The 27,412-nt window shown below is 43.1% G+C and overlaps 1 protein-coding gene across 2 annotated transcripts in view; it reads right to left on the bottom strand.

Annotated features, from left to right (window-relative positions):
- The window catches only part of MAP2K4 (mitogen-activated protein kinase kinase 4), a 130,413-nt gene extending 103,942 nt beyond the window's left edge, over positions 1 to 26,471 (bottom strand). Inside the window, exons 1-2 of one of the 2 annotated variants that reach the window (XM_045083403.1) lie at positions 26,282 to 26,471; positions 15,373 to 15,405 (exon numbers count right to left, since the gene is read on the bottom strand). In XM_045083403.1, coding sequence (XP_044939338.1) covers positions 15,373 to 15,405; positions 26,282 to 26,399 — 151 coding nt within the window. In that variant the 5' untranslated portion in view covers positions 26,400 to 26,471. The remainder of the gene's footprint in view (positions 1 to 15,372; positions 15,406 to 26,281) is intronic. The other variant, XM_045083404.1, reaches the window with a different exon arrangement.
- Positions 26,472 to 27,412: the final 941 nt, after the last annotated feature.

Raw genomic sequence — 27,412 nt, 5'->3', positions numbered from 1 at the left:
AGTCCAATGTCATTACTGACACAGCCACAGGTGCAGAAATATCACAGTTACACACAAGCTGTTGTGTCAGGTAATATGAAGAAAGATAAGGCAGCTGACCTGTCCACAAAGCCTGTTTTGTTTGGTATCCTAGCAAAATCAAAAACGAACATGACAGGAGGAGGCTAAATGACAGGAACGGGGAGAATATTACTTCTGCTACATGATAATTGATTATCACTGAAATACTGATAAAGATAAGACAGGGGTGTTTCTGTGGTCAAGTACCAGAGGCATCTGTAAAACCACGACAAAAACAGTCCCTTACTTACTTGCCTGCCGTGTGATGCCGGGCTGGGGCTCACCTACCTTTAAAATACAATGATAGCAACTATGAACAGTAACTATGAAAAAAATGGTATCTACTCTGTTATTAGCTGAAAGTATCAAAACCTAATTGAAAAGTTAGTTAAATTGGTAAGTTCTCTAAAAAGGGAAGAACCAAAAAGAATGTGTCTGATACCTTTTAAACCAACAAAATATGTGAGCAACAAAGGAAGCAAGAAATTCAGTTTGCTTTTTAGATTCCTTTCAACTCCTGTGCCAATAAAAATCCCTGTTCTTACCCAAAGCCAGCATCCCAATGGTGTTCAATCAGAAGCTAGGAACCCAGTATGGGGCGGTTAGCCAGGCTATCTGGTCTTGACACTCAGCTCTGCTACTTATCAGCTATATGCTCCTGGGCAAGTGACTTCACCTCTCTGCCACAGTCCCCACTCCTGCAGCACAGGACTGATGTTCCCCTCCTCTGAGCAGGGCTGGCAGGAGCGAAGGTATTACTGTGGCTGACACAGTCAGCCGTCACTCATTCGTTCCCACCCAGGTGTGTCCCGGTTTCTGGCAGCAAGGTCCTGAACCAGGGTGGGAGATCATGGATAACCATGCTTCCTAAACGTTAAACATTTTCCTCACCTGACAGGCTTAGGGCCTTGGAGGCTCTGCTGCCAAAAAAAGAACCAAAATAATTCACTCTCACCCTTGTCCACCTCTGGCAGATGATTCCTACAGCTCTCCTCGGGTAGAAAGATTTCTGTAACCTGGAATACCAAGGACTCTGTCATTCCTCTACCAGGGCCTAAAGGGACACTGCTCTGACACAAAGGCGTAACCATTTCTAGCAGATTCTGTGGACACCAGGCAAAGGCAAAAAAAGCATTTTAATGGTTGGAGGCTGCATTTCAATAGGAGACCTGGTTTGATTAACAAAAGTTTTCAGGGAGAGTCTGCATGCTGAAAAGCCTCAACTGGCTCCCAAAGGTGATCATCCAACATGGGGAAAAAAAAAAAAATTTTTTTTTTAAAGATTTTATTTATTTATCAGAGAGAGAGGGGGAGAGCAAGCACAGGCAGACAGAATGGCAGGCAGAGGCAGAGGGAGAAGCAGGCTCCCCGCCAAGCAAGGAGCCTGATGTGGGACTCGATCCCAGGACCCTGGGATCATGACCTGAGCCGAAGGCAGCTGCTCAACCAACTGAGCCACCCAGGCGTCCCAGGAAAAAAAATTTTTTAACTCAACTTCCATGGCAGTAAAATGGAGAGTTTACCAAGTTTCATCAAATGAAGCAGACAATATGCCCTAACATCCTTCCAAACCTAACATTAAAAACTCATACTGAGGGGCACCTGGGTGGCTCAGTAGGTTAAGCCTCTACCTTGGGCTTAGGTCATAATCCCAGGGTCCTGGGATTGAGCCCCTCATTAGGCTCTCTGCTCAGCCTGCTTCCCCCTCTCTGCCTGCTTCTCTGCCTACTTGTAATCTCTGTCAAATAAATAAACAAAATCTTTAAAAAAAAAAAAAAAAAAAAGGCCTGACCTACACACCTGCACAAATTCCATTCCCACAGACACACAGCAACTATCAGGGTGTTGAGGGTCCTAACCAGGAGAACGTTCATACCAAGCCAGTAAAAGTACTCAGCACCCTGTTCAGGTGTTCAGAACACTTTAAAATCATGTCATGCCTAAAACAGCCAAACCCACAAGGCATTTACATTGAGCCTTAAATCTGTGAACAGGTCAACAGGGGCCCCACAGAGACAAGTGAGACATAAATGCTGTGTTGATCAAACCCACCAAGACATGCTGTGCGGGATGGTCAGTGGTCCTTTCTTCTGGGCTATACATAGGCCATGTGGTGACCTCTACCTCCCAGTAAGACCCCTCAACATTCTATTTAAACTCTTCATCAGCTCCCCAAAGTTTCAAGTTACTATCCTACCACGTACCAGCAGCACAACATTAGGATTTCTGGAAAATCATCCACATGACGGACTCATACTTCTTGGTAGCCACCTTTCTAGTGGGACGAGGCACATGACACATACACTTATGAAAACTGGGTCAAGGAAAGTCACAAGGCTTGTTCCAGCTGTCACCAATACCCTGGGGCCCACGCCACTGGCTTCCAGCCCACCTCACTGTCGAGACACACCACACAGCAGATAGTCTCAGAACAGCTGGCTTGAACTCTAACTAAAGGAACCAAAGTGCCCACTGGTCTCAGGCCACATTTATTCCCCCTGCTTGGTAGACCCCACTATCTACCACTACCATTTTAATGTCCAGCCCCCCAGAAATGAAAGAGGCACATTAACCGTATTTTCTAACTATGCCATCAGCCATCAATGCTTCAAACCTTTTTCATATGTGCCATGACGTGAGGGAAAGAACACTTGTACAACACAGTGGAGGGAACACAAGTGTGTTCTTGGCTAAAAGCCACCGACCCAAGCTCCAGTGAGTAGCCAAGGCCAGAGGCCAAGGCGAGCTACGTTTCCGCTGACAGGTAATGTGCTCTCGGCAGCACCCAAACTGAGGAGCCCCCGCAACAACCAGATTGCACTTGGCCCTCTTGAAGAGTTTACTTAGAATAATATTAGCCACGAAACAAAGTCAGATTCTTATCAAACATTAATTCCTTCGTTTGCCTGAAATACCAATGAGGATTCCGACCCGTCACAAATAACTCTTCCAGACTCAATCCTACGTGAACTTCACTAACGAGTGGGTTAGGATAAAGAAAACTGTAAGACACAGGGAACTCAGCATCACAGTGACTCCCTTGGTCCTGGGAGGTGGGGCATACGGATCCTTTTCACAAAAGAAAATCAACCATCCACTGTCTTAATGATACTGGCACCCATTCCTCTTTCTAGGTGAAAATGTAGATAGGCCCTCATGGAAAGCTGACAGATTCGAAGCTATGGGTCTGCTGTGTGCAAGGTAGTTTTGCTACAGCGTCTGTGATGTAATAAAAAATATGTCTGGTACTTGTCCCAGGTACCTGACAGGGCCACTGGAATATTCCAAATGACAGAACTGTCTTTTGTTATTCATAACAAGCTCCTTCCTTCCTACCAAACCAGAGATTATGCTAATGAGGTGACAGGGCATGGGGACTCCCCCACAGGCACTACACCTAATTTCAGGATGGGAGGCTGGTCTCCAGAAAAACCAACCTAGTGCTAAGAGCAACTTTTAGTCCCATTCCCTAACCTCCATGGAGGGGAGAAGGGCTGGAAATTGGCCATCACAATGGTCAATGATTTAATCAATTGTGCCTACAGTGCAACCTCCATAACCCCCCCAACCCCTACAAAACAAGGAGCTCCAGGAGCTTCCAGGCTGATGAGCACTCAAAAGTCCTAGAAGGACGACTTCCCCCAGAGAAGACATGGAAGCTCTTCGTCATCTCTCTCCATACCTTGCCCCACACATCTCTTCCATTTGACTACTCCTGAATTGTTTCTTTTATAATAAACTGATAAAAATAAGTGTTTTCCTGAGTTCTGTGGGCCGTTCTAGCAGACAACGGAACCTGGCAGTGGAGTCATGGGAGCCCTCTAATCCATGACTGGCCAAGCAGACCTGGGCACCCCATTTGCGGCTGGATCTGAAGTGGGAGTAGTGCTGTGGGGCTGGCCCCTTTAACCTGCAGGATCTGATGCTAACCACAGCTAGGTACTGTTAGAATAGAACTGAACTGTCGGCACACTCAGCTGACATCAAAACACTGGAGAACTGCTTGGTATCAAAACACTGCATTGTCAAAATCTGAAACACTAAGAAGTGAAGAATATTAAGTCAGTTTCAAGAAATAAGTATTTTCCTATTTCCATTAATACTCGTGCTTGATTTTTTATGCTATCCAAATCTATATTCAAGCCTAAAACAGGTTAAAAATATTGCAATTCAATTAAACTAGAAAAATATGGTTTATGAATATATTTTCTCTAACATATATCAACAGTCAATTTATAAACCGAATGGACATAACATATTATCAACTTAAGTTGATTTAAGAAAGGTCTTCTTAAAGAATGAACATACATGACCACATTAGGCTAGCTCAGGAAAATTAGATATAAGGTCGTATTTACTTCTTTTCCTTTCTATTTAGCTCTGCAATGGCTCAGAGCTAACTTTTTATTCCAAGCTGACTTCTCCCTGGTCTCCAAAAAACACTTGATTCCCTTACCCTATTGCCCAATTTGCTTATCCCAAAGCAAAAAGTTCCTAGCGGCATATCAAATTTCACCTGTAATATCCTCTCCCTGCCTTTTTTTTTTCACCCTATGTCCTTAGGAATCTAGAAAGGCAAAGGCAGGAATCAATTTTGTTCATATACATAATTTTGCATATATTTTCATTCAATTAAGATAATCTGGAGAGCCTTCAGGTAATCTTTTACCACTAAATGGCACTCTTACATGACCAGAAGGTTAACCTTCACTGACTATGTGTGCTGATGGTAAGACAACTTGTACCAAACACACTGGCTACTTACTGCTGCAAAGCAGGAGAATGCAAGCCTTCTTCCGGTAGCCTGCACTACCTAAGACAGAAGTAAAGCCTTATTTCAAAGATAATTTCCCTAATTCTAAAACACCATCAGTAACTCAGCAATCATTTAGTAACTGCAGAGGAGAGGCAAAAAATAAAATAAATTAAATAAAAAATCACACTATGCCATTTTTAACTAGTCTTCCTTTATTGATATAACAACCTCTCTCCTTAGAAACACGGTCAAGATTTGAATAGAAGCATTCTTCACATGCAGAACCTAAATATTCATCTGGATGATTTCTGACCACTGGTAATTAGATCTAGCACTCCAGTGACTCAGGACTACTCAGAACAGCACAGCACAAGAACGCAAACATTTCTTGAATAAAGGAGTAAATCCAAGCTCACATTTTGCTTTTTTTTCCTCATTAATCAAAATATGTGTGGCAAGAAATTATGGTCTCTGAAGAAGTTAGCCAGAAGCCTTATTAGCTCATTAGCATAATCTCTGGTTTGGTAGGAAGGAAGGGGCTTGTTATGAATAACAAAAGATACTTCTATCACTTGGAATATTCCAGTGGCTGTAGGAGCTCTGTGCCAGGTACCTGGGACAAGTACCAACTATATTTTTTATTGCATCACAGACGCTGTAGGAAAACTACCTTGCACACAACAGACACATAAATTAGCCATGCTCTGGCCTTCAAGAAGATATTTGGTGTTTTCCGGGCGGGGGGTTATTTTTATTTTTTAAGATTTTTTTTTTTTTTTAAAGTAATTTCTACACCCAACATGGGGCTTGAACTCACAATTCTGAGATCCAAGAGTCACCTGCTCTCCTGACTGAGCCAGTCAGGCACCACAGATACTTGGTATTTTTACTGGCCGTGGGTTGCATGACATGTGACAATCTTTTGTATACTCAAACGGCTTTTCCATTTCAATGCTGCATTACACTATACATACTTTTTAATTTTTAAGCAATAATCTATGATCTAAATTTAAACTCAAATCCAACTGTGTTACTACCAAAGCAAATAACAAAGGCAGAAAGTGAGTGAGCCTCCTGTACACAAAGCTAATACTATGTACGCACAAGCAACAACTACAGCACTATCACACTCCTCTGGTTATTAGTATCTGAAGAGCTTCTTTGGACCCCACTGAATAATTCCTCCCAATTTAAAAACCATTAAGCTGTAACACTTTCATTTCTTAGTGAACACAAATACTATTTGTTGTCCATAAATGTATTCCATAAATTAAGGTTTTTGAAAGGTTAAAATAAAGTAAGAGTAATCACGAGAGTAAATGGCACTCAAAGAGGATACGTTGTATCCCTTCTGCTTCCTGAACGGGAGGATTTTGATGGCAATTTCTCCAACTGGTTGTCTACAAACCGGGTGTGATCAAATCAGTTGTAGAACATCATAAAGGAAAGACTTCAATAATTCAGTTACAAGAGAATTAACTACACAGGAATAGTGAAAAAGGAGAGCTGGGGAAGACACTTTTGCTACTGAAGGGTGCATAATGACACCTGTTGGACAAGACCACACCATCAGTGAAAAGGCAATTGTTCACCAGAACGCCAAGTAGTTCCCCAGGTTTTTTTTATATCCTGGATGAGAACTTTAACTTACTTCTATTCTCACCACCCTGCCTTTTGATGACTAATGCTGGCACCCAAGTAATGGGAAGGCAATGCCCTAGAGAACCTGAGCATTCTAAGCACTGAACAGAAATTAATAAGCAAAGCCAGACTCTGATTTGGAATTGGATCTTAATGTGGCAGAACTGGTCTCACACACTCACGAATTCTTCAAATTCACCAAAAAATGTCAAGAACAAGTATTTGACATGTTTTCTAATCATCTTCAGAGATTAAGAGATTTTAAAAAGCAAAAAAGAACCCTGATTAAAGGAGAGGTTGAGGGGCACCTGTGTGGCTCAGTGGGTTAAGCCTCTGCCTTCGGCTCAGGTCATGATCTCAGGGTTCTGGGATCGAGCCCCACATTGGGCTCTCTGCTCAGAGGGGAGCCTGCTTCCTCCCTGCTCTCTCTGTCTGCCTCCCTGCTTACTTGTGATATCTCTCTCTTTCTCTCTCTCTCCCTCTGTCAAATAAATAAATAAATAATCTTTTAAAAAAATAATTAAAAAAATAAATAAAGGAGAGGTTGACTTGTGTTCCTGGGCATGTAGGTAAATTTCCAGTCTCAATTCTCCCAAAGTACAGAAAGGCACAATAAATGTCTGTGTGTATGTGTGTACCCAGAGACATGTATGTTCACGTTCTTCAACACTGGTGCAGTTAAGTCAGAGGTGATCAGTGCTTCATTTAACTTGCATCCAATGGTATGCCCAAACACAAATGCTGGGTTTTTTGGCTGAATATAGCTACTCTTTGCAGAACCCACAAATGTTTGGTAGTGTGAGTTAACCAGTCCCCAACAAAATAATTTAGACAAAAATCATTGATGATGGCTAAAACCATCAGGTGAAAAGCTCACAGGGACTTTTCTCACTGACAGCACCTAAACCCAGTGATTAATCTTAACAAGGGCTACTATCAGAAATCCTGTGCCTCCTGATGTGATGCAACAAGAAATACACACCACCCATTAAAGCCTTCCTGCCAAAAACTGGAATCTCTTTGTGATCAAGCCTCTGTCTCTAACTGCCAATTAACAGAAGCTACAGGGCAACAAGGAACCTGTAAAACACTAATTACTAAAAGGACCTAATCAGCCAGATGCAAAATATGCAAAAAGCTACAAAATGCATGACCCAATTTTTTCAAGGAATAAACGGCAAGAGAAAAAAAGAAGAGGGAACCACCATAGATTTAAAGACACCGAGAGACATATTAACCAAACGCAGTATGTGTGGACCTCCCTGAGATCTTTACTTGAACAAATCAACTGCAAATATCCGTAGGGCACTAAGTGGCTATCTGATAACGGTGTTTTATTTATTTACCAGTGTGACAGTGGTCTGAGGTTATGCATTTAAGAGTCCTTATCTCTGAGAAGACTGTGACTGACACAAACGACACAAGGTGGACGACATCCTGAAAATCAGAATCAGTGTGAAGATACTTCAGCAGACATGGGCAGAGGGAGGAGAGCACATGAAATACTGAGAGGCCACAGGTTGGTAACCGCTGATGGGATATAAGGGGCTCATTGGGGTGGCTAATACTACACTTCTTTCATCCCGAAGCTTTTAAAAATTAAACAACATTCTTTCTACCATTCGTAACGGACAGGAAGTCAGGGGGACATGAATCTCTTGCCAATAGCATGAACGGGTTGTGAGGAGTCTGCATACAAATCCATCCTCACGCCGCACAAGGCTACGCCACCTTGTTCGGGACTCTCGTGTCTCATCTTGGCCAGCTGCTCCCTGGACATACAAAGTCATTGGAGAGTCTGGAAGCAATTCATTCTCTGAGTCCGTCTAGGCTAGAATAGTACGTATTTCTTTAATTATCAAGTTTTCTCCTAGTGGTAGATCCCCTATGTCCTAACTTCAGAGACAGAGGAAGGACTCTTTCCACTTAACATTCAGCCAGGCTAATTAGATAACACTGAAACTCTCCAAGGCCAGAAAATCAGAAATGATACACGTGATGAGCCCAGATCTCACGCTCATTTGCAAGTGAAGGCCGCCAGAAAGCCACCTGTTTAGAAAATCAGTCCTAGGGCGCCTGCGTGGTTTAGTCAGTTGGGCATCTGCCTTCAGCTCAGGTCATGATGGCAGGTCCTGGAATCAAGTTCCGCATCCAGCTCCCTGCTTGGTGGGGAGCCTGCTTCTCCCTCTCCTCCCCTCTTGTGCTCTCTCTCATGATCTCTGTCTCTCTCTCTCTCTCTAATAAATAAATAAGTAAATGATATTTATTAAAAAAGAAAGAAAATTAATCCTACGAGCACCCCTGCTTTCTTCCAAGAAGTAAGAAAACACAATGGTTTACAGCATGTCGACTATGACCAGAGTAAGATCACACAGTTCTGTCACTCATTAGCTGGATGACTGCAAGATTTACTTATTAACCTTTCTAGGCATAATAGTTACTATACCTGCCTCGTGAAGTTGTCGGAATTAAAGAAGTTAACAGAACCTGCTCGGAACAGGGTCTGGCACACCATAAATGGGTTACCTATTATCATTATCATCATTTCTGCCAGTCCGTCTCTACATGTTCAATCTCTCAACAAACACAAGCTTCCTCAGAGTAGGCTCTAGATCGAATTCATCTTTAAAGACCCCAGTGCCTCTTATCATTAGCACTATTTGTTAAATGTTACATTCGTGCCTGTTTATTTAACCTTATACAAGGTTCTCTACAGGGGAGGGAATATGATTATATACACTTGATTTTCATTTCTCATTACTGTTCATCTAACTCTGCCTAATGAGAAGATGAACACCAGCCTGGGTGGTGTAAAAGTTTCTTATAAAACTTTCTTCTAGTACACCTTTTCATCTAGACACTTGCATCTGGATTTTGAAAGCACTCGTAAAATCATGTCATGGGAATCCCAAGTATTGGCAATACCTTGTTTGAAAACCATCACCTTAAATTGAAAACCACTTTGATTACTTAGAGATTTAGTTGGGAATACACTCTGGAAACCTTCCACAAAATTTCTGCCCTGTAGCTGCCGAACCACAAAAGTTTTTGTTGTTGTTGTTGTTGTTGTTGTTGTTTTTTGTCAAACAGCCCAACACTGCCAATAGTGAAGTTCAATGGGCCAGTGAAGGAAAACTTTCTGCACTGTAGGATTATCACTCATTTTTTTCTTGCTCAAAAACACCACACATTAAGCTTCTCCAAAAGATTTTTAAGGTGTAGTAGCTATTCTAAACCTTCCTTCTCCTAGCAACCAAAACCATTCTTCAGGAGGGATTAATGTTCCCTCCACTTTCAAGATCAAAGACAATTAGGCAACATTCCCCTTGGAATGATATACAGTATAAAGGGATTGTGTGAACCTTGACTCTGACTGTACCACTACTACAATCCTTGGGCTATAACTTGTATAAAAGCTGTTTCGAAGCAGATGGACTTTCCACAGGCAGTTTATCATGGTCCACAAAGTGAATATTCTGGATACTAGTCAGGCTTATGGCAAATCTTACAAAAGCCTTGTCTGTCAACTAACTTCAGCATATAAACTTAAAATATAAATAATAGTAAATTTTGGGGCGCCTGGGTGCCTCAGTGGGTTAAGCCTCTGCCTTCGGCTCAGGGTCCTGGGATCAAGCCCTGCATCAGGCTCTCTACTCAGCGGGGAGCCTGCTTCCCTTCCTCTCTGCCTGCCTGTCCGCCTGCTTGTGATCTCTTTCAAATAAATAAATAAAATCCTAAATAAATAAATAAACAGTAAATTCCATATAAACTATATAAATTTAAATAAAACTTGTTAGCCTCCTATAGCAACATTCTGTTTGTAATTGCTAAAAAAAAACTTAGCTGAGTTTCATAAATTCCAAATGGTATAATCTTAGCCATTGGGTATAAATTTTTGCTACATAAAATGGAAAATCAGAAATGTAATCCACTGAATTTTCTAAGCTCTTAGTTTAAATGCAGAATGGTTTCACTCCCTCCACTACTTCCTTCCCCTGATTTTCTACATACTCTACCTCCAATACAGTTAAATACTCTCGAGCAAAACATCATCTTTTATGGACACTTATCAGGTCAGTAAACTTATTAATGATTTCCTCAAGTTTCTGGAAAGATTTACAAAACATCCTTCCTCCTCTTTATGGTTTCTTTTTATTATTATCAACTTAAAAACAATTAGGGATGCTTACTGTAAGAGTAGTTTCATGGGGTGCCTCAGTGGCTCAGGTCATGATCTCAGGGTCCTGAGATGGAGCCCCATATTGGGCTCCCTGTTCAATGGGGAGTCTGCTTCTCCCTCTCCCTCTGCCCCTCTCTCCGCTCATGCACTCTACCTGCCTCTCTCTCAAATAAATAAATAAAATCTTATAAAAATTAAAAAAAAAAAGAGAAGTTTCACAATTAAATGAGAATTTGTCATTAGGACACCTCCATTTTTTTCTCCAAATACTCTGATGTGCAGTGTTACCAAAACCCACCTCTACCTGTAATCCAATTTCTATTTGTGACTTCAAGAATAAAAGTCAGCTCTGGAGTGCATAATTTTCTAAATAAAGATCCTGCTGTTTATGTAAACTTTCCCAAGTAAAACAATTTTTAAAAGCCACTAAAAAAAAGTTTTCAAAGCTACCAAAAAGAGTAAAGGCTACAGAAAAGTTGTAAGACTCTACCCAAACTTGTCTTTAGCACTCAAGAACCCTATTGTGTGTGCACCTTAATAAGTCATAATTCTCACCCAAACAAAAAAGTCAGAATGCTAATATACTACGGTAAATTTGACATCTATAAAAGCACTTCTCAAAAAATGTTTCTAGGCATATCAATGACCCCCCCCACCGCCAAAAATCGATTTTTTTAAAAGATTTTATTTATTTATTTGACAGAAAGAAATCACAAGGAGGCAGAGAGGTAGGCAGAGAGAGGAGGAAGCAGGCTCCCTGCTGAGCAGAGAGCCTGATGCGGAGTTTGATCCCAGGACCCTGGGATCATGACCTGAGCCGAAGGCAAAGGCTTTAACCCACTGAGCCAGCCAGGCGCCCCAAAAATCAATTCTATAAAGCAAAGCAAATCATATTCCGAAGAACTGTGTTTAGGTTAGCTGATTAAAGCCATTGAGATATGATCATTCAAACCTGGTCATTCAAACTTGGTCAGAAGTCACATAAACACCTTTACAAGTACAAAATCATTATCTCCAAATGATAAATGATGAATTAACCTTCCAAATGTAGGCACTCTAATCAGAAAGAACATTGTTCCCTAAAGTAGTCTTACATTCAGACTTCAGAATAATGTGACAATCCAACAGTGTTAAAAGAAATATAACACTGTTGTCTTAAATAATTATAACTTCATCTATTTACTTATCTTAAACAAATTTATTTAGAAAATCAAAAGGCAAATAAATGCAAACTATAATTGATAAAAAAGAAGACCATGAGGTGCAAAGTGGATTTTTATTGAATTTCTATAAAAATCTGACTCCAACATTAAATAGGCAATCTCACACTGTGTGTGTAAATGCCCACACACACATTTCCAATAAAACTCCACTAGCTTAAAACAGGCAATTGTAGTAAACTAATTGGAATAGTGATGTAACAATATAAGAAACAAAAACTATGTGAAAGTCAAACAATGGGGGAAAATTAATCCTTCAGAGCTTCCATTAGTCATCAGAATCATCTTACAATAAGTCTGATTTACGATGGAGAACTGAACATTTGAAGCAGTTGTACTCACTGACTTTTAACAGGATCTAATTTGTGCTCTTTGCACCCCCTCCCCTCCTACGACCATTGTATGACATACAAATATTCTTAATGAAGGAAACGTAAAGTCCTCTGATAATTTTGAAACATCCTTAGAATAAAACAGAAGATTCTCACACTTGAGTATGCTCTATTGGATGAGAAAAGACTACCTGAGTGATTTCAAGCCCTCTATTTTCAAAGAGGCAATGACCACTTTTAACATCAAGTTCACGTATTTCAAAGGTAAGACTGCAAACATTACAAAACTGTAATTTTTAAAGTAGGACCAATCTTGGAAAAAAGTTACGGATGTAAGCAACTGAAAACTTACAGTTTAGTACAAAAATAAATGGTGTCAACTTAGAGGTGGCCATACCTACCAACTTTCCTGCTCGGACCACCCCAGATATACGTGCCCACTCCCCCCGAGTCTCCCACTGAGGTCCCAGTCACAGACAGTTCGGCTTCACTGCAAAGCAGGGCGAGCCCATTGCTGGTTCTCTGAGCCACAATCTCCAATCAGGGAAGCAGCTCTCAGAGACCCACGGCAACCTCCGCCCACTGCGCTGTTCTCGCTGAGGACCTCAGCAGGTGCCCACCTGTCCTCCTCCGCCACCCCACCCTGGGTCCAGCTGTGAATCAATCTATAGCATCCGCCGCTGAACACTCAGAACCGAGCCAGGATCAACTCAAGTCACTACACTACAAGCTCACTAAGGGCAAGGACCTAACTTACTTGCGGACCAATTGTTTCCCTCTCGCTACACACCGAGGTGTCCAAAAGGTGTTTTGTGAATGAGTGTATCAAACTGTACTAAATCCCAAAAGCTGGAAAACAAAGAGGGCAACCTCCCATAAAGAGGGGGAAAAATAAAAAAGGAGACATGAGAAGGCAGAGTGAAGGGGTAATGAAAATCCAAAGTGAGCATCAAAGTGCCAATACACACGCTCCCATGTGCGGCTCTTCCATGTGGGCCGCATCGCTGATCTGCGGTTGCTGTAACAACGGAAAAGGGACAGAGCCATTTAGGGGATCTAGAGGCACTTTTCATCTAGCTATAGAGCTTTTTATGGACACTGCATACACAAATTTAAACTTAATAAAATCAGTACATTTCTCTTGCTTTGTGTTCACAACTGGGCTAAGTTAGAAAAAAGGACAATGTGAATGCAGCTTTAAATTTTTTAAATGTTGGCATTTTCCTTAGATTTTGTCCACACATAAATTAAAATTTATATTAAACTTTAAACAAATATTTCTAAACTAAAAATTATTGAAGTGTATTAAAATTAAAAACAGCATAAAATCAAAGTTGTAACTTCATTACATATAGATGTATATCATATATGTAGGTTCATTATGGACAGGAAATCACATAATATTGTTAAAGGTAAGAGAAAGATAATAATAATAATAATGAACCAATTAAAAAATTGTATCCTACAGCCTAGCTGCCCTACGATCTATCATGAGTGAACCATTCCAGAAATAAATTTTTACTAACTACATTTCAAAGGAAGTCACAATGTTCAAACAATGGAAATTATAAAACATTTTGATTCCATCAGAAAACTTTAAAACAGCAGAAAGTTTTCTCCAGGTTAAACGTTGTTTCCTTTGAACTAACTAACTTAAAAATGATCTATATTGGGGGATCCAAAATGTGCAGCATGGTGACTATTGTTAATGATACTGTATGATACACTTGAAAATTGCCAAAAGAGTCAATTTTTTTTTTTAAAGATGTTTATTTGACAAAGGGTATAAGAGGGAGTAGTCTCCCTGCTGAGCAGGAAGCCAGCCCCAGGAGCTCCATCCCAGGACCCTAGGATCATGACCTGAGCCAAAGACAGATGCTTAACTGACTGAGCCATCCAGGTGCCCTAAAAGAGTAAATCTTAAATGGTCTCAGCACAAAAAGAAATACTAATGTTATGGGAGGTGAGGGAGGTGCTAACTAACTATACTGTGATAATCATTTTGCAATATTTATCAAATCATCACACTATACACCTTAAACTTAATGTTATATGACAATTAAATCTCAATAAAGCTGGGAGGGAGAAGGATGTTTATCAAAAAGTTGTCCCCATTCTTCCTCATTCTGTGAGTAAATCAGCAGATGATGATACTAGTTATATTATATTGGGGGATTTTTTTTTTTTTTTGGTCAACTGGAGAGTAGCCTCCTTGAGTGAAGGTTTTTTGAAACTGCATTTATACAAATGATATTTAAGGTTAAAATGAATTTGTTTTAGCTTAAAAAATGTGCTTTAATAGAAAACGTATTCTGTATTCAATAAAGACTAGTGTCCTAATATAGAGTACTAATCTATAGTGGGTTAAGGGGAGGCAGGAGGAGGAAGAAACAAACTGTTTCAAAGAGAAAAGCTAAAATGCTCTAAGTGTATGGTTCAAAAAAATCAATTTTAAAGCATGAAAATTCTTAGTAGAGTGACATACTTTTTTGCACCACGATATTAATAGAAACCTTTCCTCAACTTATAGTCTAAATTATGATTAAGTCCAAATACCTATGTACAGCTTTTTATAACTACATCATATAAACCTATCTTTTGATACCTGTATACATCTTTCTAAATCTAGTCTGCTTTCTGGAGCTATCTACATTTCCAAATCTACATACATCTGCATATCTATATACGTCTTTCTATGCCTACATACATTTGAATATCTGTATCTTTCTATTTCAATTTCAAGTGCAAACAAGAACAATTTACAGGGGCACCTGGGTGGCAGTGGGTTAAAGCCTCTGCCTTCAGCTCAGGTCATTATTCCAAGGTCCTGGGATCAAGCCCCACATCCCCACATCGAGCCCCACATCCCTACATAGAGCACTCTGCTCTACGGGGAGCCTGCTTCCTCCTCTCTCTCTCTCTGCCTGCCTTTTTGCCTATTTGTGATCTCTGTCAAATAAATAAATAAAATCTTTTTTTTTTTTAAAGAACAACTTACAATCAAGAATATAACAATGACTTTTTTTTTTTTTTTTTTGTATTTGGAGTAAGAATGAGAAATGGAAGCTCTTTTAATGTAAAATTGCCATGGTTGGTTAGTTGAAACAATAGTGGACACATTCCCAATACCAAGATGGATATGAAAAAAATAAGTAGCATAGTATCATAAAATTTGTAGCTTACTTTGTGCCTTTTCACAGAAGTTTATCTGAAAGCCTAAAGTAAAAGAGATAAGTTCCAGTTCATTGACTGTAAATCAAACAAACCAAAATTAGAACATGACATTGCATTTTTATGTTACATTTGAACAAAACCAATTCAAGAACAGTTCAAATCACATAAGCCCCACTATCACAGTGATAAATGTAACATACAGGCTTTCTTTAAAAAAGTCAGCTGTCTCAGATAAAGCTGTACTTTATCAAGCGGAGCTGAAGTCAAGTTTAAATTCTAAATTCTGCCGTTACCTTAACTTTTCACATCTATTCGAGAAACAGAGTAGCCATTAGCCCCTGGAAGTCAAGAGTAACTTTTCAAATATTCTTATTAATTTTTTAAATCCAAAAATTCATAACACATTACAGGTTATTTTTATTAACTCATACTACTTAGAACTATTCATGATTAATTGCTACACTGATTCAAAGGCTTCAAAAGTAGGTCATAAATTGGGAAGCCTCAACACTCAAACCAACCTTTTCTAGTCAATTCGCTAACTTCAAGCGTAAGACAGTGAACTAGTGAGGAGGGGCAGAAACCCTTCTAACGGAGGCCTGACAAGAAGACTGTGTCCCTAGGAATGATACAGCAGAATGGAACCTTACAAGTTACAGGAAGAAAACCTGTGAACTCATTTCCCAAATCCAGCTCGACATGCTTATACCTTATGCCTACATTCATACAGATGTAATTTTTTTGTAAAATGCACTCAGTAAAATAGGCTGTTTATGGCCAAACCTTCGCAAAATCTCATCCTCTTGGTTTAAGTGGGTCTGGTTTTCTTAGTAGTCTTCCTATGTCTGTGTTCATGAATGCTTTTGGGAACAACATGGGGAAATTCAGAATGAGGATCCACTCAAGCTTGCATTTATGCAAACACAATCAAAACTTTGAAAAAAAAAAAAAAAGAGCCAGGACTAAAAGGAAGGATGTGTTTAAGTTGTCTTTCTAATCCAGTTACCAAGATGCTTAAGATTCTAAGATAAAGACCTCACAACATACAAAACCTGAAAAATCTTAAGGTAGCTACTTTAGCCAAAAGTAACCCACTGCTTACTACCTAATCACACAAAAGACAACGCAGGAGGGAGTGTGAATGGAGAGACTTCACCAGCAGAAGTCCTTGGGGCAAACTTGGACACAGCTACCACCTCAAGCTCAACTTGCTACCCCACCAGATGTACGGCAGGAAGAGACTTCATTAAGAGAAGTCAGAGATCCATGGGTTTTAGAAGCCTAAGTGACTAAAAGCTAGCCAGCTTCCTCCTGGGCAAAATGAGGGGAGCACAGGTCAAGGAGAGGAAACTGGCTCTCTGGAGACAGACAGAAATACACAGATAGAGAGCACACTGGTGCTTCAGCAACAACCACCCCCGCCAACGGTTCCAAAGCCCAGCTTCCAGTACCCTCCCTCCCCCTACAGGGGAGGGGGTACGTGGGGGGAGAAAGAAGGGAAAATTCACCTGCAACAACTGGGGAGGAAGCAAAGGGAGGAAAGACTGAAACAAATTTAAGTCAATAGTCACTCTTTTCTTTTTAGCTCATTGGTTGCTACTAGGTAGCAAAAAATAAATAGTGGATGAGAGAGGTAAACAGAATAGCAATATGAATGGGGAAAAAAGCAAGATAAATAAACTTGAAAGATACAAGAAAAAGAATGAGCTGGATCTGTCTGCACAATTATGTAAAAAAAGTTCCTGGAGGAAAAATGTGTAAAGGCAGATGTAACTGACAATGTTAGAGTGTCACCAATTACTGCTCTAACACGAGGGGTTAAACCCACTTCAAGTACAGAACCAATGCAGGTAACTAAAACTGGAAGAGTCTGGAATTCCCAAAGCGTCACTACAGGACTTGTTCTTTTTATTATGGATAAGTGATGCGGTAAAGGGATTCTGAGGCCTCACACTCAGGAAAGATGTGCTAACAGACCCAGAGTTCAGAGGCAAGGAGGGCTCCACTGACTCCAACAGAATGGCTCACTTTGGAATTCCACTTAGTCTTATCAGTCAGATCAGATCAAAGGCTATTAGCTAAATCTTTCTAGAACTCCCCTAGCTCCTTACTCTCAAAGGGCAGGGAGGCAGTGAGGGGACCACCAGCAATCCTGTACAAGAACAGAAAGACGGTGGTAAAGAAACAGTGAGGAAAACTTCCAGTATCCTCGGCTGTAGACAAAGCCAGATTGTGGCTATACTGTAATTCATCCATTAATATTCATTCACATATGTTCCTTTCTGAGGTCTCCTGTATCTCAGAAATTCTGTCTTCCCATCCACACACTTAAGGTATCAGTTAAATCTGTTACTGGTACCAGTTAATCTTGAATATCTTAGGTGCCTCCCTCTTTTATTCTGTTATCTGTACCCGGAGTCTAAATTCTACATGATCCTCTACTTCAAATTTGAGTCCTTTTCATTTCATCTGGTCCTAGGTGAGCTTACTTGTGTTAAATCTTAGACCCCCAAGATCAAGCATCCAGAAGTATATGGTGGTGTAGAGAAATGGAGCTGTGTGGGGCTTCTTCTCTCCTCTTTCTCACGAGGTCACCCTCTTTCCCACATTCCCACTCATTCTCTGACTGTCACCTCAATCGTGACAGCCCTTCACTGGCCTGACTCAAAACCTACCATTACCGTATTTGCCCGATAAAGTAAGCTTGTCTAGGTTAGCATAGAAGACCGTTTACATTGTGCATTATGTGTATAGAAAAACAAAAGGCAAAGAGCCTTTGTGAAAGGAAAAAAGAAGCAACATCAGCCTAGGGTCCTAGTTCCAACTGTGAAACTCAAATCATTTCACTGGACCCCCAGGATCCTTCTTTAACTATAAAATTAAAAAAAATATCAGTATGGAGCGTCTGTGTGGCTCAAATGGTTAAGTGTCTGACTCTTAATCCCAGCTCAGGTCTTGATCTCAGGGTTGTGAGTTCAGGCCCCATGTTGGACTCCATGAGTGTGGAAGCTACTTAAAAAAAAAAAAGGTAATCTCATCTTAAAATTTGGAAACAGTGTGTCAGGACCTGCTTTGCCTAGGTAAGAGCCCCCCTCCCATGGGGTTTTACATTCTCCCTGGCCTGCTGCTTTGGATTGATGGTATAACCCGGAGATGGTATGTGCGGGACAGGGGTGTAAGTGATTTCCCACTTCCTCAGCGATTCCTTTCAGGCCTCTGGGCATCCCAGATTTGGGTACTGCTGACAATGGACTATGAATTTCAGAATGAAGCCACACTAGCGTAAAGAAAATCCAAGCCACCTTACCAGGTCACGCCCATAGAGCAATCTACCAAGCCTTCCTTCTGACACAAGCATGAAGAGTCTAGTTGTTTGCTGCCTTCCAGATTCAACCTCAAAACTGTGGCATGTGGCCTCAACTGCAAAGTTACTCAGAGTACATCATTACAGCTCTAACATCTAAGGGTTTATCTTGGCTTGTCGGAAATTTGCATGTGCATTGTACTTAGAGTGGTTTCCATAAGATTTGACTCCTGCTGTGTTGTTTCCTTTCACTTTCCTTGCTTCACCAGCCTCGAACTTCAGAGGAGTCCACCATAATTCAGTTGGTCCCAGCTTGTTTGTGTCATCCAGAACCATTCATGATTTGACAAATACTGATCAAATCCTTTCCATAGTTGTTTTGTTTTGTTTTTTAAGATTTTATTTACTTGACAGAGAGAGACACCGCAAGAGAGGGAAAACAAGCAGGGGGAGTGGGGAGGGAGAAGCAGGCCTCTGTCTGAGCAGGGAGCCTGATGCGGGCTCGATTCCAGGACCCTGGGATCATGACTCGAGCCAAAGGCAGATGCCTAACAACTGAGCCACCCAAGCGCCCCTCCACAGTTGCTCTTAGTTTGGGATCTTGTCAGTCCTCATGATCCATTTCTTTTTCCTGCCTCTGACCAATGACTACCTCATTTACTCTTTGGTTGTGTAACTAAATGCTGTATTAATACCTCCAGCTTGTTCAGGGAAGCCTGAGTATACCTGGGGAGGGCAACTGATTACCTCTGTGACTGTGTTAAATATCTAACCTCTATGAGCCTCAACTTCCTCATCTGTAAAATAGAACAGCAATACCCAAAAGCGCTCTGTGACGATTAAGCAATATCTCTAAAATGTCCAACAGCACCTGGAATATTGCAGGTCATTACTACCGTAGTGATCATTCCTGGTCTCGCCCTCAGGTGAACAATGACTGGCACTTTCCCCACCAGACCAGCTCCACCTACACAAAACCAGTCCCTCGCCTTTCATTCCCTGTCTCCCTGGGAGAAGTAAAAGGGAGGGACTCCACACAGCCTGGGGATCCCCACCCCAGGCCTTACATTCTGCCACAGCCCTTCCCAGACACAGCCTGGTGCCCTGGTGTCCAAGAAGGTGGATAATTTCCCTGGCAGGAAGCTAAACCAGATCTCAGAGATACCAGCACACATCAGGGGAGCCAATTAATGTCACTTACTTTTTTAGTAAGTTCAGACAATGAAGGCATAGCAGATATATCTGGTAACACTTCTCTTATTTCTCCCTTTTATAAATTTTGAGTGCTGTTTGGTAAGCTGAACATAACATGCCTTGAAAAAGCTGCTGTAGTGCCTACTTCAATCATCTTTCCAATGATGTGTTTGCCAGGAATCAAGCTGTATACGATATGAATGTTACCTTCTTTCGAGAGGCCCATCTTGAGTTAACTACTAACCAATGGTCCCTTTCACTGTGCAGCCACAAGTTAGGTCAATCTTATCACTCCTGGCCCTTGAAGCCTTTCTATAAGTACACAATAATTCTATACTTTGACAAAAGCATGAAAAGTCAACACATGAAGACTTTCTGGAGCTCCTGGGATCGGGGACAAGGGGAGAAGCAAACCCATGCCCATTGGCAGAACAGTCACTTCCACCAAATGTCAAATTTATTCGGGATAGCAACATAATTTATTAACTCTTCTGATAAATGGGTTCCTTTTATATATTATGTACGGTGATGAAAGGGTTCCATTACCTTTCAAATCTATACTGGCTTCCTGGGCCAATGCCTAATTAAAATTTTCTACTTACTTTAGATTCCCAATCAAAATGCCTCCTAATCCAAAATGCTACTGTCAACCCTCCAGGAAGTTTAAAACTCTAGAACATAAAGGAGCATCAGGAAGCAACAAGGCTCCAAAATCAACCCAAACATGGCTGGCTGCTTAGAGCTTCCACCCTCCCCAACCAAAACCTAAAATAATTTCCCCTTTCTATTCCTGAATCTGCATCATTCTGGCAAAGTTTCTTCTCTCAGACCTGAATGGCTGAAACAGCTTTGAGCTCGGAAAACCTGTGTGACCCTGTGCTACTGAGCAAGAAGAAGAAAGGCTACTAGTCACACGGGTGGGTCAGAACCCACCTCCTCCAGAGCAAATCACTTCATTGAATGTTAGTTCCCTAATCTATGAGAGGGAACTAAGGCAACCTACCCTTAAAGTAGTGTTTATGAGCATCAAATTAGGGAAAGAGTGAAAAAGAGCTGTGTTAACTATTGGTTTCCCTTCTTAACTTTAAATCTGAATGAAGGTTTCCCAGGTTGTGTAACTTAGACCGACTCCCTATCTCTGAGAGATGGAGACTACAGAGACTGACCTGGGTTATGTATGATAGAGCTGCTTGTGATCTCCTGACCCCTAGGAAGCAGGGAAGGCTGAATGAGCCCAAAGCAATCCAGCTGCTCACAGAAATGGAAGAAAAATACAGAAATTTATGGGGGGGGGGGAACAGGACTCAAAATACAGGGTTAACTAATATCCCATCTTAAAATGAGTTTCAGTACACATTCACTTGAAGGTACATGAGAGGAAAAGGAGAGAAAATAAGTATATTGAAAGGATTGTTTTTGTACTTCTTGTCTTTTAATACTAGGATTGTGCTTGTTTTTAAGAGAAAACAGAGAAATGCACTGTGCTTTGAGAGGGGACCAACTTGCTGGGGTGGACTTTGTACCAGGTTGTGTCACATGAATGGTTAAGGGACTAGTACTCAGCCTGCCTGGCTCAGTCCTAGGGTTTGGAACTAGATCTACTGTCTGCACAATTCAGTTCTTTAGTATCCAAATAAAGGCATCTTCCTATGGTTCTTGGAAACCACAGACTAAATGGTACAACAGTCTAATATAATCACAAATAAGGCATTTCACACATATTTTATATATTTAAATATTATTGAGAGAAAAAAGTGTACTGATTTGAAATCTTTTTTAGCAGACATCCACCATTACGCCTGAAAGTTCTGTGTTTCTTTCATAAAGTTTTTTAGTACTGAGGTATAATTAACATACATGACATTAATTTCAGATATATAACTTAATGACTTGATATTTGTACATATCACAAAATGATCGCTATAATAAGTCTAGTTAATATCACCATGCACAAAAAACTTACATTCTTTTGATGAGAACTTTTAAGATTTACTCTTAGCAACTTTCAAATATGCAATATAGTATTATTAACAATAGCTGCCATGCTGTACATTATTGTTTATGTGTTTCTGGTTTTGTTTTTGTTTTTAAGCAGGCTACACACCCAGCGTGGAGCTCAGCGCATGGCCTGAACTCACGATCCTGAGACCAAGACCTGAGCTGAAATCCATAGTTGGATGCCTAACCAACTGAGCCACCCAGGTGCCCTTGTGTGAGTGTGTTTTTTAAGGAGAACCAAACAATCATCTTTTTACTTTAAATGCTATTTATAAATAGTTCAGGTGAAGGTAAATAAGCAAGGACTGGACTAGTAGTCCATAAGTTTTGTGACACATCTACAGCTGAGACCGGAGAAGAAAAAAGGAAAAACCGCCTATCTAGAACAGCTCATTAAGAGAATCAGAGGTACCTACAATGTAGACTTTATAACTGCTTCCTGTAGCAAGTACTTTCCGATGCTTCCATATTTTTCAGAATCAACTACAGATGCTAACTATTCTAATCACATTTTTTTTTAAAGATTTTATTTATTTATTTTACAGAGAGAGATCACAGTAGGAGAGAGGAAGGGAAGAGATCACAGAGAGAGGAAGGGAAGCAGGCCCCCAGCCGAGCAGAGAGCCCGATGTGGGACTCGATCCCAGGACCCTGAGACCATGACCCGAGCCGAAGGCAGCGGCCCAACCCATTGAGCCACCCAGGCGCCCCTCTAATCACATTTTAAAAATCGCTTTAAAAACTGACACTTCTCGGGCGCCTGGGTGGCCCAGTGGCTTAAGCCTCTGCCTTCGGCTCAGGTCATGATCTCAGGGTCGGTCCTGGGATTGAGGCACCCGCATCGGGCTCTCTGCTCAGTGGGGAGCCTGCTTCCCCCTCCCCTTCTGCCTATCTCTCTGCCTATTTGTGATCTCTCTCTCTCTCTGTCAAATAAATAAATAAATGAAATCTTAAAAAAAAAAAAAAAACTGGCACTTCTCAACTGAGTAGAGTTTCAGAAACACAGAAGTCTTATTTTTAACAGAAGTTTTAAAAAAAGTTTTATTTTTTCCCTACTTTAAGTCTTCTAAAATAAACTTGTGTTTATGAGATAGTCAAGTATCTAGTAATTCAACCAGGTGAACAGCCATGTCTATTAAAAATCCTTATATACTAATAGTTTACAATTTTCCAAGCACTCCTGTGTGCATTAATCTAATAATGTGATCATCACAACAGCCCTGTCAGGTAGGTTGTATCCCTATTTTAACAGATGAGAAACTCAGAGTTCAGAGAAGGTGAGTAATCATCCCAAGTCACAGAGCTTGTACATGACCGAGCAGGTATTCTACCTGAATCCAGGTAGAATAAAGACTCATCAGTGGACATCAACAGATTAGTGAGAAGGGTAGGACCCAGTAATAATGAAGCCGGAGAAACTGTGTAGTGGATCATGAGGGGTTAGGGACACATCTAGTAATAATGAAAGAGACCATTAAGGACACCCTTACAAATAACAGCATTGTTGCTATTAACAATGGTGATGGTGGGCATGTATCACATCCTTACTATATGTTAGGACTATGCTGTGTGCATTCTCAAAGAAGCTGTGACATAAGCATTATTCCTACATTCCAACTGAGAAACAAGCTTGGAGAGGTTAAGTATCTTGCCCTAGGTCACAAAAATCTTAAATCCTGAGAAGGGGATTCAAATCCAGGGCTCCAGAGCTCTGGATCTTAAACATTGTGATATTAAGAAAATAATGCCTCCCAACTGGGCCACTTCTGGGCCACAAACCTCAAGCCATGAAAAAAGTGTACAGGGTTATCCAGTGCCCAGCACAGGGCTCATCACACAGAAGTACCTCTTAATGTCTGTTAGATAAAATGTATTCCATATATGAATACTAGTTGCTTGAAAGAAGGGAGGTCATTAACACCGCCCAGAAAGGCAGTGTTCTAGGGTAGCAAGTAGAAGTAGACTGGAGAAAGGGGGTGATATACCAAACATTCTGAGGCTCTGAAGTCTGATCTAAAACTGAAGGTCTCTAGGGCAGATGAAGCATGAAAGGTTAGGTTCGAACCACACAAAACAGAAAAGATCCTAAATTGCCATTAAGCTCATGGTCTATAACCTGGACTGTGCTAGACAACATCCTGAGAATGTCAAGTGCTTCTCTTCATTCTGAGGAACCAAAACAGGTTCAAATAACAAGATATATCTAGCAGGTTCCTGAAGCAATCAAGGCTAGACATGGTAGTGGTAAAAGAAATTCATCAATAATTCAAAGAGAAGTCCTATGTATTCCTTCTCCCTTTGAAAATAGGTTCCGCTTGATAGAAAGTTTGGTTTACTAGGCACTGACATTCAGGGGTGGCGGAGAAGCATGGAGAACGTCAGAATAATGCCCAGCCACAAGGACTTTGCATTCCTACAACACTCCAAGGTCTTCCCCACTTTGCCCACTTTGGAGCCTTCACACAGTTTCCCTCTGCCTTTGTTAGCAGGAGCTTCGTCTTTGCAGACAGGTCTTCTTAAACCATCTTATCAAAGCACTCTACCTTTCCCCATTATCTTCCATCACAAAACCCAGCTTGTTATCTCTGTAACACTTTTCTCCATTATTTACCTGCCGATTGTCTTCCCTGGCCTATCCCATGGGGAGGGTAATCTCCATCAGAGCTGTGACTGCCCCGTTCACTCTTTTCTGCATACCCAGCACTACACAGTCTATGCCCAGCACTAGGCAGATGCTCAATAAATTTTGTTTTGAGCAACAAAAAAAGAATACATTTATACAACTTTTTCAAACTACCAGCCTCCCTACCCCCCCCACCATGAACTCCCCGCCAAAAAACCTGCATTACTTTTATAAGCATTGTAAGTCACCCGTTTTGCATAAGCAACACAACCCTAAGTTGTCGTTTTGCTGTTTCATTTCCCCACCAGCAACAACTAGACTGGAAAGGGGTAAGATCACTAAATCCATGTTTCACTTCGTCTATACAGTGTGCTGTGCAACACAGTAGCATCCAATAACGAATTCAATTTGAATTAATGATGAAAGCCTGCACAGAAAGTGTCCTCTGAGCTCTGACATCACCCTGTCTATATGTCACCATTCTTTATGTGTATCAAAATTATCTCATAAGGGAGGGCAGCTGGGATATAAAAATGACTAAAATCCTGTCTCTGCTTCGTGAATCACAGACGCTCTCATAAACACAAGACAGTCAGTAAATGTTGACCCAAACGCGGTTCAGACACACCTAGACACCCGGTTAAGACCGACCGAAGCGTCCTTAGAAAGCTTTTCATCAAGGAGTAACCATGGCGACACGGACCACCAAGGGTACCCCGACAGATTCCGCTAATAAGGTAATATAAGCAGTCAGCCGAAGTCGTCAAGAGATTTCTGAGATTCCCTGTTTTAAAAATAACATTACTCCTCGAAATTCCGCAGGAAACTTAAGGAAATGGCCCCCGATGGGCTGGGGCCTGGTATTTTCACAACAGCCCCACCACCACCACCACCACCACCACCCCTGTCAGGAGCCCTACGGATCTAAATGCGCACTCCCGGTGGGGACAGCCAGCCATGAATTAGGAAGCTGCCTCGGATGTCCAGACGCGACACGGTATCACTTTGACCCCTGCCGCGCTCCACCGCCTGCCCCTCTCCACTGGAACCGAATCTGCTCTCTCTCGCTTCTGTGCTGAGATTCTGAGCCTGCCAGGCTCACGCGGACACCCCCGGCCCCGGACAAGCCGCTCCGCCAGGCCCGCGGCTGTCCACACCACCACCTTACAGGTGGCACAGGCCCGGGCGCCCCCTCCCCCCACCCCTCTCGCCCTCCCGGCGCGCGGAACCCCCGCGAAAGTTTGCAGGCGCGGGGTCCCGCTGGAGCGCAGGGCCGGGAGGTCAGCTCGGCGGGCGGGCCGGCTCCAGCTGCGCCCCGCGGGGAGCCAAGATGGCCCTGCGCGGGGCCCCACTGCGGCGGCGGAGCGCCGGGGGGCGCCGGGCTGGGGCTGGGGCGCCGCCGCCGCCTACCTGCGCGGCCGGGTCGCCGGGCCGGGCGGGCTCGGGCCCGGAAGCGCGGGCGGGGCGGCGCCAGGTGAGCGGCGGCGGCGCGGCGGGGGCGGCCGCGGGGGCGGTGCAGGGCCAGGTGGGCCCCGCGCGCAGGGCCGGCGGGGCCGAGCGGCCGCGCGCGGGCGGAGGCGGAGGCCGCGGCCCCGGGCCTGCGCGCGGGGCCCGGGCCGGGGCCGGGGCAGGGCCGGGCGCGCGGCGAGAAGCGCGAGGGAGGGCGGGGGGCGGGCGCGGGCGGCTCCGGTGGCTCCCTCAGCCGGGTCCGGGGGCGTCCGCGGCCGCGGGGACAGGCCGCGACGACGCCGACGGCCGCGCCGGGGGGACCGGGGTCGCGGCGCTGGCGCGTTCCTTACCCTGCATGCTGCTGACGGCCGGGTGGCCCGGCGCCGGGGGGCCCACGGGGCCCGGGGTGCCGCTGCCGCTGCCGCCCCCGGAGCCGCCGCCGCCGCCGCTCGGGCTCGGAGCCGCCATTGTTGGGAGTGAGGAGCCGAGCGGCGCCGCGGCGGCTGCAATGCAGCAAGCTCGGCCTCTCGCACGGCCGAGGGGCGCGGCTAGCGCCCGCCTTGGCCCCACCCCCGACACGCCCCGGACACGCCCCCTGGCACGCCCCCGCCCGCGCCTGATGCGCAGCCCGGCCAGCTGCCGAGCCGGGCCAGCTGCGGAGCCGCAGAACCGCCCAGCGCGCGGGTGCCCGACCCGGAGGGAAGGCGGGCGGGACTGCTGCGCCGGGGCTGCGGGGCCTAACGTGGCTTGCACCATTAGGAGTGCGTGTGCACCGGGGAGGTTAGGGGACACAGAGCTTTCCTTGTTCCCACGGAGGCCTGTGACCCCAAAAGTTGAAAAACCCCGTTGTGGGGGGAGAGGGGAGAGAGCACCTGGCTGGCTCAGTTGGTGGCGCATGGGACTCTTGATCTCCAGGTCGTGAGTTCCAGATCCATGCCCGGCACGGAGCCTACTTTAAAAAAAAAAAAAAAAAGAACCACCTTGTTGGAAACCTCAGAACCCCAAATCAGAACGGTAAAGCTACAAAGGATCCCAGGGGTCATGCTTCCTGTCTAGTGTCTGACGCGGCTCGTCCGGAGGGGAGTTGGCTCTAGCTGTGGTTCCATGTGAAGCTACTGTTAAGTTCTGCCTAACACCCCAAGCCTCTACAGTGGCCTGGGGGCTGCCAGGGAGTCCTACTCCAGTAGGGTCCACAGACACATCCCAAAACTACGAATCCGAAACTACATCTTCATATAGATATTAAATTTGATAAACAGTGTCTTAAGCACCTAACATTCCCTGGCCTCCCCAAATACACTAGTTATGTCACCATCTTCCCCTCAACACACCCTGGTTTCCCTCGCCTACCTCCTCAGCACCTGATAAGACTAGGCGTGGTCATTATTATGAGCTACATAAAATTACAACCTCCCCCCACCACCCAAATCAAGTTTCTTCCATTGTTTTGCACAGAAACTTTGATTTTAGGAAGGCGCAGC

This window comes from Mustela putorius, unplaced genomic scaffold, assembly GCF_011764305.1.
Source record: "Mustela putorius furo isolate JIRA1106 unplaced genomic scaffold, ASM1176430v1.1 tig00000695_pilon_pilon_pilon, whole genome shotgun sequence".
Classification (NCBI taxonomy): domain Eukaryota; kingdom Metazoa; phylum Chordata; class Mammalia; order Carnivora; family Mustelidae; genus Mustela; species Mustela putorius.
The sequence above is the reverse complement of the archived record's forward strand: the minus strand, read 5'-3'. Positions and strand labels throughout refer to the sequence as shown.